General features: G+C 53.2%; 5 protein-coding genes across 5 annotated transcripts; 1 reads left to right on the top strand and 4 right to left on the bottom strand.

The window, feature by feature from the left end:
• Positions 1-330: 330 nt before the first annotated feature.
• J4E85_000835 (uncharacterized protein) lies at positions 331-1,293 on the bottom strand (the record flags this gene model as incomplete). Its single annotated transcript, XM_051465124.1, has 1 exon — positions 331-1,293. The coding sequence occupies one exon, from the start codon at positions 1,291-1,293 to the stop codon at positions 331-333; it is 963 nt and encodes a 320-aa protein (XP_051331645.1).
• A 1,312-nt stretch (positions 1,294-2,605) lies between these two features.
• J4E85_000834 (uncharacterized protein) lies at positions 2,606-4,015 on the top strand (the record flags this gene model as incomplete). The annotated part of the gene is made up of 1 exon (XM_051465123.1): positions 2,606-4,015. The coding sequence occupies one exon, from the start codon at positions 2,606-2,608 to the stop codon at positions 4,013-4,015; it is 1,410 nt and encodes a 469-aa protein (XP_051331644.1).
• A 132-nt stretch (positions 4,016-4,147) lies between these two features.
• J4E85_000833 (uncharacterized protein) lies at positions 4,148-5,780 on the bottom strand (the record flags this gene model as incomplete). The annotated part of the gene is made up of 3 exons (XM_051465122.1): positions 4,148-5,039; positions 5,102-5,353; positions 5,407-5,780. 3 exons carry the CDS (start codon positions 5,778-5,780, stop codon positions 4,148-4,150), a joined length of 1,518 nt encoding a protein of 505 aa, XP_051331643.1.
• Positions 5,781-7,320: 1,540 nt separating this feature from the next.
• J4E85_000832 (uncharacterized protein) lies at positions 7,321-9,555 on the bottom strand (the record flags this gene model as incomplete). Its single annotated transcript, XM_051465121.1, has 2 exons — positions 7,321-8,859; positions 8,881-9,555. The coding sequence occupies 2 exons, from the start codon at positions 9,553-9,555 to the stop codon at positions 7,321-7,323; spliced, it is 2,214 nt and encodes a 737-aa protein (XP_051331642.1).
• A 1,034-nt stretch (positions 9,556-10,589) lies between these two features.
• On the bottom strand, positions 10,590-13,037 carry J4E85_000831 (uncharacterized protein; the record flags this gene model as incomplete). Its single annotated transcript, XM_051465120.1, has 1 exon — positions 10,590-13,037. The coding sequence occupies one exon, from the start codon at positions 13,035-13,037 to the stop codon at positions 10,590-10,592; it is 2,448 nt and encodes an 815-aa protein (XP_051331641.1).
• Positions 13,038-13,272: the final 235 nt, after the last annotated feature.

Below are 13,272 nucleotides of genomic sequence, written 5' to 3'. Positions count from 1 at the left end.
TGTTGTTTGGACGGCGCGCAGGTTTTGGTGGGGAGAGTGGAACGGCAAGGGCGTCCCAGCTGGCAAGGGTCTGTCACCGTCTCATAGCAAGTGCATACCAACAATGACTGGCCAGACTCATCATTATTTTCAGGTGCTCTACCTAGGCAGTCTCCAGGCTATCAGTAAACCGGATCCATGCACAGTTTCATCCCCCTCCCGCCTCATACAAGAAAAACCTGAACAGGTCTGCAGACTACATCAAGACAAAAACTTGCAAAGTAGGTGACCCAACGTCAACGTAGACTCCAGGCTGTTCAGGGTTTTCCTAAGTTGGCGTGCTCTTGTCTCCTACAAGTGGCTCTTGACCAACATACCACCCTCCCAGACCTCGCCCTTCTCCAGCCTCTGCCAGCCGTCCACGGCACCGATCTCGACGCAGACCATGTTCTTGTAGCCGTCGTCTGGTGAGAAGTCGCCCATGGCCTTTGCCTTCTCGATCCACGGGTTCCACGTCACGGTGTCCTTGACGTTGTCGCGGATGACGTCAAAGCGAGGCTTGCCGTCTTCGGTGATCGATGTGGTGTCCTGCTTGATGTCCTTGTAGACGCGATCTGTCTCGCCGGTGATCTTGAGCTGGTTGTCGCTCTGGGTGTGGGTAGAGGCGTTGAGGACCTTGTCGACGTACTCGGTGCCAGACAGGCCGGTGATGGCGATCTTGGACACGTCCTGAATCCTGAAGTAGGTGTGGAGCAGGAACTGGAACTCGAAGCTCTCCTCGCCCTCGTTTCGGACAGTGAGAACGGCCTGTAGGCTGTCCTTGCTCAGTGTGACGCTGTATACGAGGCCGAAGTCCAGCGGCCACGCCTTGCGCGACTCTTCGCTGAGCGACTGGCGGTCGAGGCCAAAGTCGAGCTTGACCGAGTTGGAGTCGAGAGCATCCTCCGCAGTCGACTTGCCCATGTACTCCCAGCGCGATCCACGCGCGAAACCGTGTTGTGGAAGCGACGAAGTGGCGTGTCCCTCCTTGGGAGGAGGACCGAAGACGGGGAATACGACGGGGATACCACCGCGTACAGGCTTCTTGCCAGTCAGATCGGCCGCATCGCTCAACCAGAGGTTCTCAGTCTTTCCGCCGCTGCTCTTCCAGCTAGTAACTGTGGCTCCAAAGAGCAGCACCTCGACGCTCTCACCGGACGGCAGTCTCGCGACGACCTTCTGGCTGCCGCCCTCTCCGACAATGTCGACCTGGGGGCCGGGTGCGGACGCGGTAGGCGCGTTCAGCGCTGATGGGCGGTTCGCACGGTCGACCATGATGACGATGTGTTGTTGCTGTAGCTCGAGGTGATGGTGGGGTATCTATTGTATAACTCGAAGCGGCTTGTTTGCGGGTTTGATTGATTGCTCGGACTGCAATTGGGAATTAGATGGTGGAATGGCAGGAAATCAATTGGGGACAGCTCACACTAATGACAACAGGCGGTATGGAGCTACTTGTTCTAGAAGGGAGGTACTCGCAACGAGAGCCCTGGGGTGAGGGGCAACAGCTCATTGCCCCACCAACACCTCCTGCCAGCATCCACGCATCACCCACCAGCACTGAAACACATAGCTTGTTTCATCTCGACTCTCTTACAGCCCGCTTAGCTGCTCCGTCTGAACATTATTGGGTCTTCCGCCCTCTCGGTGCATATACTTCCATGCCGGCGATGCAGATCCAACAGAAAGGTGCATCTTCGCCTGCATATCTGGCGAACAACGGCCCGCGGTGCCCGGTTTGCCGGTAAAAGCTGGTGAACATTATGGCCTTGCTCCTTCACCTGTGCATCTGAAAATAGCCTGAAGACATCTGCATTCTCGCTTGGCGGCAAGAGAAGACGGCTTAGTCCTAACCTGTACCCAGTTTCAGGTGAACTTCGAGATCTCAATGTTCCGTTTAGGCTCATTCCGGTCGGCCATGAGATGGATATACATACGATGCTACCCTTGGCTTATTGGCAGAGGCGTCAAACTGTATCGACGTTATGACAATTATACGGGATTCTCCTGTCGTTCGTGTCGATACCGTCACAACAAGTCAGCGTATCCTTGATACGTCTGAACTCAATGTTCATTTGATTGACTTCATCAAATCAAAGGCAAAAAACCACCTTGTAATACCTATGGCCGGCAGAGGTTCAGGGTAGCTCAACAGTCATCATGCACGGGACCGCCATTAGTGATGTGCAGCCAAAAGAACGAAAGCTCCCCGTTTTCTGATCTGCTGAACCCAGACTTTTTCTATAACTACAAAAATAGTCGTCAATGAGCTACCAGCTCTACAAGGTTGGCGTCGGCCCGAGTAGCGTGCCATGGCTGCTGGGCCTAATTGGTGCGCCCAGCGACTTCCCCCACTTCAACACCACAGCTAAGCCACCGCTAACGACCCGTAGAGTCTAGACAGAGCTGAAAACGCGTGGCTGACGGATCGCCCGCTGTTGTGCTATATGAGATGATGCCCCGCTTCCCTAGCTCAAAATGCTGCACATCTCTGATCCCCCCGGTATAGACCCGCTAAGGTTGGGACTGATCTAGTGCGAACGATACATTTACGAGACAGTTTGAAAGAGAAGAACAGGAGTTGGAAATGCCTTCCAAGGGTGTAAGATGTTTCACCTACATCGCGGTGGATGGAGTCGAGGTTGAGTACACGGTACCAAAGGGCAATGTCAAAAGAGGCGACCAACACCAGTTCCTCCACGATCATCTCGAAGTAGAGTCATCCAACTTGCCCCATTTCAAGTTCACCGGCAACTTCGAATTCATCGTTCGCCAGGATGGCCGCGAGCTCACAAAACAATGGGTTGCAATCAACAGCATGACAGGCAAGTTAGAAGACGGATCAATGGTCAACATGGAACAAACACCCAGCATCTTCGCCAATGACCTTGTCATTTCTTACGGATTCTACGACGCCGGACCAGGTCTCGCCGAGCTACCAAAGCAACACCAATGCTATGTCACCGTCACAAAGAACTACGAGAACTGGATGCGCGACATCATCCCCCAAGGATCCGACAAATCCAACCGCCCCTTCCACAAAATGGTCCTCCCCTCCGCCCACGACATCGGCATGAACAACATGTCAAGCAGCCTCGCCCTCCTCAAAAACGCCGGTACAGGCATCATCAAAGAAGTCCTCGGCCGCAGTCTCCCCCACGCCCTCACCATCATCAACAAAGTCGGCGACGGCGCCATAAACCGGATCGCACCAGACATCATCCGCGCGCTAGCCATAACCCAAAAAGACACCCTCGACACCATCCTCAAGATCGGGGCTCGGTACTTCGAGTTCCGCCCCGCGAAATGCCACCGTCAGATGCAGAAAGTCAGTCCCCTGGATGATACCTGGTATTTCCAACACGGCGCCATACCAGGGATGCCATATCGCGTGCTGCTCGATCACATCGCACGTTTCCTAGTCGACCACAAAGACGAAATCATCGTTGTGCACAACCGGTGGGATGGCGTGCCAGGCGACTGTCCCCGGCCTAACGACGACGAACTACGAGATGCGCTTAATGACATCCTTCGCGATAAGGATCTTAAAGCGGGGAACCAGGAGGATATGATGCACAAATCTATTCACGACCTCCGCGAGTCGAATACCCGGCTCATCATCCTGAAAGACTGCGGCCAGGTCTCGAATTACGACGATGCTGCAAATGCTACTCTGACCGGGGACTCGATGGTCGAAAAACTGTCGTCCATGTGTGAAGACCCACCTAGAGGCCACCCCATTACACTACTGCAGTGTCAAGCTACGGCAACGAATATCAGGGACGTGATTATTGCTAGTGTGCTTGATTCGGATGTTAGTACGAGTCCGATACTAGCTACGAAACCGGTGTGTGATCATAAGATCTTGCCGTTGTTGAAGGGGGATGTGGGGAGGAAGTTGATGGGGGAGGAGGGGGTTGTTGTGATACTTAATGACTTCTTTGATGGGGCGACGGCGGATGTGGCGGTGGGGTTGTGTAGGGAGAGGTTGGGGTAGATGAGTAAGTGGAATAGGCTATGATTGCGAGGCGATGTGGAAGGATATGGTTACATGTATTACATGATTAGGTACAAGGTTCCAAGACACTATCTATTCCAAGCTCTATCTGCACACCACCAGCACCCACAACTAGGCACCGCCATGTTCCCCCGGCGTAAAATCCGTCGTCCCCAAATCCCTATTCCCCTGCACAACAAACTCGTGATCCTTCGTCAACCCATCCAAGAACTGATCATCAACATCAAGATGATCTTTAACAATCTGCCTCGGCGTAATCCCCAACCACTGATTAACACTAACATCACTATACTGACTACTCTGCAACACCTCCAGATAAACCAGCGTCTCGTTCCCCGTATTCTCAAGGTAATGCGCATTAGGCACAGGCACATACCCGACATCACCAGCCGTAAAGTCGAATGTGCGGGATGCGGCGGGTGCTTCGTAGACAGTGAGGCGGGCGCTGCCGGCGATAAAGTAGGACCATTCGTCCGAGGTGGTGTGCCAGTGCATTTCGCGCATGGCGCCGGGTTCGACGGTGATGAGGGCGGCGGAGAAGGTGGGTGCGATGGGGAAGGTGGAGGGGTCGAGGATTTTGATGGTGCCGCCGGGGACGCGGGCGGGGGCTTGCTGGCTCCAGTGGTAGGAGTATGCGCCTTCTTTTGGTATCACGCCAGCCGGCCCCGTTACATTTTGCTCTGAGATGTTCTTCGGTGCGGGGGTACCGGGGAAGATCCATAGTTGTTCTTGAGGCATGTTCTGCACTGTTTTGACGGAGGTGCGAAAGTTCTTGGCTACGACGGATTCTGGGTTCCGTAGCATGAGTTCGGAGAGGAGGAAGGTGTTTTCTTCGCTGAAGGAGCCGTCGTTGAAGATGAGTAGGAATTCGCAGCCGTTTTCGAAGGCTTGGATGGAGTGCGGGATTCCTGGGGGGAAGAACCAGACGTCGCCTTCTTGGACGTCGTCGACGAAGGTTTGGCCCGCTTCGTTCATGGAGGCGATGCGGACGCTGCCGTTTAGCCTGGGGGTTGTTTGGTCAGCTTTGGTGGGTGGATGGATGGCTGGGATAGAGGAGGGATGTACATGTATGCCCATTCTCCTTGCTTGTGCCAGTGGAGTTCGCGGTAGGCGTGGGGGCTTAGTCGCATGTTCGTTCCTGCCATGGCGACGGAAGAGGGCAGTTGATCGGTGTTTTGCGATCGTGCCCATCCTGCTCCTGCGAGGCCGTGCCGGTTGTGGCTGAGACCGAACGGCCATTTCGCATTGCTAACTTCTCCCATATCGGAGCCGGGTGGAGCGTAAATGTCACTGTTCAGACGATCATACGCTGGAGTACTGCAGTGAGATATCAGCCACAGTACTGTCTTTGGGCATATTCAAGAACCTACCGTGTACCAGGTTCAGTCGGCCCTGTAGTACCTCCGCGGATCGGCTGTGGATTCTTCACATTCGTGAGATCGATATACAATCCCAAATCCTCGTCTTCTGACTGTCCAGGTGCGAGTTCGAAGTCCTCAGGTGGGACAACTGTAGACTGCATGTCGACTGGGTTCGAAGGGTTGTACCCTTGTAGCTCATCGGAACCGCGCAACGAGCCTGATGCCGAAGAAGGTAGTGGCATGTTCAGGACTTGCGAGGGATCGACAGGGCCTGGCACTGATGAGCCGCCAGAAACCCCTGACGCCTGAGGTACTGGTACAGGTAGGCCATTGACAAGACCTGCCAGGGAGTAGAGGAACGCGGCGGATGAGGAATAGAGCATTTTGGGAAGGAATTGCTCGTCGCAGTACCAACTCACCGTGCAACTGCAGAGTAGACGAGCAGCTTACCGTCCTTTTTATACACAATCAGGCCACAGTAAAATCGCACTATCCCAATGTCTTCACCATTGACTCCACAAGGCATACGTCACCTAAAGCGACATCATGACTATTGAGAATGGTAAGGTGATGGGTACGCAGCCCTGGCATGCATGCGGCGATGAACGGTATCGTGCTTGAGATATCCGATCAGGCTTGCCCATTCTGGCTATATTGTCTTGTCTATAGCTGGGGTTCTGGCTTTTCCGGGGGATGTCCACCAACTGCCGGAGGCCTAGTGGTTCGAGATTGGCTGCGGAGCATGAGGCTGACCACGAGTTCACGACAGGGGTCTGATTTGCTCGGTTCTTGAATTATCCCCATCTTGTTGATCGTGACGGTGGTGACCGCGTAATGCTCTCAATCTTGCATCATTGTCTTTCTTCGGAGACAGACTCGGTACCTACCTAGGCATTGTGGGTTGTGGTTTTGAAAGAAACGAAGTAGATGCTTTCTTTGCTCTTCGAACTTGAAACTTTGAGCAATGAAGACTTTGCAGCCACCGGCGAGCTTCTGAGCTGACTGCGTTAGCTTACTCACAGTGCATCCTCAGTAGTCTGATCTGCTATTCCCGAAGCGCTCCCATGCACACCGCGCGTTTTTGATGTAGTGCCGGAACGAGCCGGGACGAGAGTGCATCGCGGGAGACAACAAGGACCTGTGATGAGACCTCAATATTGACCAACAGTGTAGCTGAAAATGGAGGCAGGTGCGGCAGTAGGACTTGACTCTGCATTTCCCAACACAGGGCGGCTGCGCATATCTGATGGGCCCCATCACATAGAAGGTGCGAAAGCAGACAGATAATGAATAGATACCGGCACTCAAACCCGTACTGAGTGGAGATGAGATGGCGTGTCAAGCTTTGCGGAGAAGGCTTGATTTGTGGCTACGGGTAAGCAGCAGAATCACGCTACGTCATCACGTGGCTCATTTCGGCTAGCGCGACGCTCAGCTCTCCTCCCAAACCTCAGTCGCAACAACTCTGTCTTCACTCCGGTCCGCATGCAAATGCACTCACAACAGCAAAACAAGAAAAACAGAGCGCCAAACTTCCTCGGCAAATTTAACTTTCGTATTCTATTGCCTAGCATGTCCGAGACTTCGCGATCTCCAGCCAACGCGTCTCGATCGCGTCGTCCATCACACTGTCACACCTCCAATCTCCTCCGTCTAACCAGTTACTTATATATACATGTTCGATATAGCACACGTCTCGCGATACTACTTCTTGCTCGAAGCAGAGCTTAGCCCGCCTCCGAACCTCCAGCTCTGAGTCCTGCCCCTCACGAGCTCAGCGCCTACAGCGCGAACACGCCTACTCTCCCAGCCTTCGTCTAGGCCTCCCACAGTCTTGCTCGGATACATCTTGCGCTGGGAAAGTGCAGTGGCTAATTTCGACGCGCGTGTGGGCCAATACTAGCGGATACTCCTTATCCCTTCTTAGGGGCGGAGCATGGAATTAGCCTTGGTGATGAGCAGATGCAGTAAATGCATCAATTCGTCCTCGGCATCATTTCTCGGTCGAGAAATGACCATATGATCGCGGGTAGCAGTCTCCTGCTGTTCGCGATTTTGTTCACGGCTCACCTCGGGGTTCGATGAGCGTACCCAGACGCGTCCCTGGATAGGGACAAGACCGGGTGCATTATTTTGTATCACGTTACATGGCATGCCTGATTCTTGATCACAAAGTTCATCCTCAACTGCCGAATAGTCGGCGAGGATGCCAGGCGGAACTTGGATGCTGGATTTAACAACACCTCCAAAGGCCTTCTTCTCCAAGAATGCCCTGAGAAATTTTGAAGAAGGTGCATTGCGATTCTTCTTCTTTTCCAGGAACGCCTTAAGGAACTTTGGAGAAGGCGCATTAGCCATCGCGTCAGCCAGGTTGGTTTCCTCATCATCGCGAACCTTCAGGATATGCTCCATGAGTCCGCCTGACGTGCGAGCTGTAGAGTTCAATACAGAAGCGCTGTGGTTGACAAGCGGAGGAGCCGCAGGAATCTTGCCGGGTGCACAATTGAAACCAGCATTTAGGCCAACGGGACCAGTGATGTTATCTAGCTGAACACCCGAATCGCTGCGTTTCCGCTCTAGCGCAGCCATAGTAGGAACACGGCGCCCCGCCAGCAGCGGGCGTGCAAACTCTTCTGGCTCTTTGTGTGCTTCGCAGCCTGGTTCGCGGCTGTCCTGGTAATCCACGAGCGCATCGTAAGCCTCGCGACATTCCTCGTCGAAGTCGTCGTGTGCGATGGTGTTGGTAACCGAGAGACGCCACTGCCGAATCCAGGACTCAGACTTTGCTGTCCAATCCAGTGGGTTGTCATGGAGCTCGTCATAGAATCGATGTTCTTCGGGAACCTTCTCTGGACTAGCACGCGATGCTGGGTATTCTGGCGAATTTTTGTTCAGAATGGCATCGTCTTCCTCGGTCAAGAAGTATGCAGCTCGATTCGGGCGTCGCCGTGCGCGAATGAGCTTCATATGGTACCGCACAATAGCTTCAATGCCGCGGATGCCCATCTTCTGCTCCCACCATAGCTTCTTCGCCTTCAGGTACTCCGGGTTGTCGCCAAAGTCGTCTTCGGGATTAAGCAGCCCCTGATCGCGTAGTGCCTCGGTGTCACACTCTTCTTCGTGGTACAAGCCATTCCAGAGTCCAACGATCATGCTTTCTTCAAGACCTTGCCGATCTCCAAGGATACTGCCGGGCTCATACTCGTGGGAATCGGTTGCGACTAGTTGATCATAGCGTTCCGGTTCAGCGCGTAGCTTCTCCAGTCTGTCCAGGGTACCTTGAACGAATCCATCATTCTCGCCTGGGAAATCGTGAAGGTAATCCCAATTTGCTTTTGGTACATCGTCTAGCCGTAGTCCTCCTTCAAAACAAGGCCGATCGCTTTCAGGGATTGGCGTAGCCCGTTGAGTCTGCTCATCGTCTTCCTGGTACTCGGCGAGCGCGCGAGCTGCTTCGATACCCTTTTGGCAGGAGGAATATACCATTGGGTCTTCTGGTAGATCTTTGCGCACTTTCATCGTCTCGTAGACGATTTTGCGCTGATTACCGGAATGAACTAGTCCGACAACTACACGTTCTTCTCCAAGAGGCAAAGGAATTTCGTCGAAGTCTTCATTCCACACCGCTGGGAACTGCCGAGGATGTTCAAAACAACCGATGTTCAGACGGGGCTCTTCTTCGTCCACAACAGATCCGAATTTCCTTGCGAGAAGATGTAAGTGTGGCTTGTGTTTGGACACATCGCAAGCTAGGTCCAGGAAGTGCTGATGAACCTCGTCGCTGACCTTGAGACCCTGGAAAGCTGGCCGGCCTGTATAATGTTTTGCATAGGCATCATGGAACTTTGCCATGATTATCTTGCTGCCATCTGGCATCTCGGTGCGGAAGTAAGTGTGGGTGTATGGCCAAGCACTCAGTTCTTCGCATCCAACGCCCATCTCTTCGAGAATCCCGTGGGTATACTCGTAGTCTTTGTACTCACCCTCATAGTCGAAATCGGAGTTCAGAGAGGACGAAGCCATGTCTTTCAGCAAGCCAAAGCCATCGTCGTCTGCTTTTGGATGAGTGACCAACTCTCCGACTCCGCGGAACTTGGGACCGAGCGACTTGATATAAACAAGATGATCGCAGTCTTCGTCGTCTTCATCATCAATCATGTCGGCGTGGACCTCCGAAGTGGCAGAAGCACGCAGTACGCTTCCGATGTCTGGAGATGTTGAGATCGTATGCGCAACAGACGATGGTGCTGTGACCATTATCCTGGGTGGGAAGAGCTTGTTGAGTGACTGCATAGTTTGACTGCAGTGATTTAGCATTTGATCTGAGTTGAAAGTATCGGATGAAACTAACCCTGGGATGCTTGACAACCTTGTGGTCTGCACAATGGGGTCTTCCTTTGTCGAAGCCAGTGTACTTGTAAGTAGACTGCTGAGGGCTTTGTGTGTACGCTTCGTCTGGGCCAGCGCTTGCGGCAATGTTATAAGGGGGCGGTTGAGGCTGGTGCCGGTCGAGCAGATAGCCCACCTACACGGCCGAGGCCCTTTTGGTGTGAATGCGGTGAGTTTCAGGCGAGTGTACTTCGTGCTATAAGTTGATGTAGGTTGAAATAATGGGTGTGGTGTAGTGGGAATAAGGTAAACTATGCAGCTTGAGCGTGCACATATATACCGAGCGAGAGCTCAGTCCCAAAGGCGCAACCGGGAGCCACGCAAAGGCGCAACCAGGAGCCACGCTCGGGCTAGCTCAGAGAGCAGCACGGACTACGGTGAATGAACGACTCTGGGCATCCAGATGGGTACTGCTGCTGGCGGAGGTGCAACATCGTCGTGCAGTGAATGTAAATTTCTAGATGGCCTAAACATAGTTGCGAAGTGAATCGAGCTGCTCGCAACGATGGCGCGTTATTTGGTATATAAATAGATTGAAATTGATAACACTGGTGGCTTGGGAGTTGGGTATACGCGTTCATATGGCTATCATAGGCAAACAAAGATGGCGTTCATAGAACAGCAAACAGGGTATCAAACGCTGAACAAATCAAGAGGAATGAGTACATTCGAGACCGTCCACGATCTCGATCAAAACAGCGAATAAAGGAAAGATATGAGAAATAATAGTACAAACTCGCTCCCAAGAGGGGCAAGTCCAAAGCCTCATTTCTAGGCATAGCCTGTATCTCATCAGTTCAACATCATTCCCAGTTTACGCGCTGCATCGCAGCCTCAAAATCTGCGTTGATGGGGTAGTCAGGATACTGCTGTCGAACTGCAGGTCTGAGGTCAGCTGGAGATATAACAAGAGGGCCATGAAAGGACATACCGGGTGGGTGAATAGTAGCGCGCGCAGTACCAGCAATTAAGGCCTTTGCCCGCCTAGACTGCACATTCTGTGCCAAATTATGGCCCTGTTGTTGCTCTTGAGCAAAGTCTACCGTCGTTTGATATGCGGCATCGAGCTGCGCCCACATGCCGTGCGGCGCAGCCAGAGCATAGCAATGCTCTAGACACTCCCGGCATCGAGTAACAATGTGGCCGTGCGGAAAGCACTGTGTACAGCCGATCTGACTCGCGTTCATCATCCTGCTCGCCATCGTTTGAGGCGTGAACTCAAGCTGATGCAAGCGACCGTGCTCACACCGAGGGGCGAGCAGACGGTAAGGAATCTCCGAGAAACCGATGGTAGTCTGGAAACCAGAAGGGTAAGACGAGGATGTGATTCCTGGAGCAGGAAGTAAACCACCCGGGTGGCTGATACGCTCGTTTATGTCTTCGACTGATGTGTCGACTAGAACGAAGATGTTCTTGCTGGTCGTCTTGTGCAGCTCACAATTCTGCACAATTTCCTGAGAACGAGGCGGTGTCGCATGCTCGGGATAATCCGGGAACTGAACCAGGTCAGCCATGGCGTCATGGAGTTCGCTACCGTCGAGGACTTCGATTGGGAAGCAAGATTCAAAGCCTTTCATCTCCTTGTAGTTGTGCTCCTTTTCGTCGCGGTAGCTACCGAGCGTTGACATCGCGACTTGTCCGCATGGACACTCGTGGAAGGCATTTGGATCAAGTAGGTCGCCTTGGTCAATGTCTTCCATCCAGTCGGGAATCCGCTCGTAGCTTTCGATCAAAGCATGCTCTGACTTGTCCTTCGTGGCTTCACGAATGAAGGAGGGTTCGAAGTCGATGTTCCAGTTATGCATGTTGTAGTCTGCGATGCCTTCGTTGATCGCCATCTCTTCATATTCCGTGAGATATGGTCGGCAAGGGTGATCTAGCCCCACATAATGGCGTACATCAAAGTGACATGCAGGGGTGAACTTCCTCCGATTCCCCTCGATGATGGTTTTGATATCCTGCAATGTCTTGATGGGTGAACCGGGCGCAACGATAGTACCGGGACAGATGAGAAGCCATTGCATTTCGAGCTCCTGGAGGAGGACGTTCTCGCCATTCTGTGATCGCGTCTTGATGAGTGTGTCCAAAGACTGGGCTCCAATCGCTGCTTTGAGGTCTTCCGGAAGATGTGGTGCCAAAGCGTTTAGAAGAAAGCGGATGTCCAGCGCATCTGCTTTGGTAGGTCGTCCATACCATCCGTCGACATCCTCGTATGCCTGACCATCGCCATCAATGAAGATAGGTTCAAGATGATTGGCCATGCGTTGGTTGTGAAGTCGACCACCCGGGGCCCATTGATCGGTGTCGTTAAAGACAGGGTTGCCATGCTGACGCTGAAGTGCTGCTATCTGGTCACTACCGGAGCTAGCAGCTTCGACAGTGTCTTTGTCTCCAACGATCTCGCACTGGGGTTCGGTAGTATGGGCCATCCCCGTAAGACCTTGAGCACTTGGTGCGATAGCGGTAACGAGAGGCAGACTCTCTTCGTTTCCAAGAGACGACATCCACTCGTCGCTGCCTGCAGACATATCCCGAAAGCTGGCTAACCACTGTGGCACTTTCGACTCTTCATGAGCGGTCTGTCGGTCGAGCATCATTGCCTCAATCAAGGGCAGGATGTATCCAGTAGTACAAACATCGCAAGACGCGTCATCGTCTATGATCGGCGCCGGCTGAGCTGACTGCTGTTGCTGCTCAAGTATCTGGAACCCACCGAACACCAACCATACCAGGCCGGCAAAGGGAACAAGAGTAAAGATGCTCTCAGCGGCAGATCGTACTATCCATAGTACAAAGAACGCGCAGGTCACGAAGACAGCGAACTTCTCAGCGAGCGATGCTTGGCCAGTAGCATTGACGGTGGTCGAGCATCCATCGACCTTGGCCCGCTGCTGGAGCCACTGAGGGCCCATGGTGGTCGAATGTTCGGCGTGAAACTCAGATCCAAATACCTCAGGCTGTAAGGTATGGGGGCCGCGCGACTGGCAATCGTTCAAAGCTCGCACTTGGGACGAATCGGAAGCAGCGAATGAGCGGCGCGACATAGTCGGCGCCCGTGTACTTGGGGCGACGGATGTGTACGTAGTTGCAGACCAGTACGACATAGACGTTTGGATAGCCTGGCCTGCGTATCGTGCACGCTCACTGGGAAGAGTCAGGGGATATATCATATAGTCGGAGAAGGCAATCACTGACCTTGGATGAGCGGATGATGCGCGATCGTCGCTTGTGACCGCAGCAGCGGGCGCCATAGCGACTGCTGGTACCTTTTTGGCGTGGATACGGGCTCCGTATACCATACAGACAGCCTGTATGTCGATAGTGGAGATGGAACCGCCGCGCTTGTTAGCTGTGCAAAGCTGCAGTTACTGGTAGAGTAAATGCGCGCCTGCGAGAAGTGGTGGTGGCCCATCGCTCGGAGGCTGAAAGTACCCCTGGGTTAAGTAGATGGTAGTGTCAGCTGTAGCACGGACTACACAAGCTCCA

This window comes from Alternaria conjuncta (assembly GCF_024043145.1).
Source record: "Alternaria conjuncta strain BMP 0040 chromosome Unknown scaffold_1, whole genome shotgun sequence".
NCBI lineage: Eukaryota > Fungi > Ascomycota > Dothideomycetes > Pleosporales > Pleosporaceae > Alternaria > Alternaria conjuncta.
Note: the sequence above shows the minus strand (reverse complement) of the source record. Positions and strands in the feature narration are given on the sequence as shown.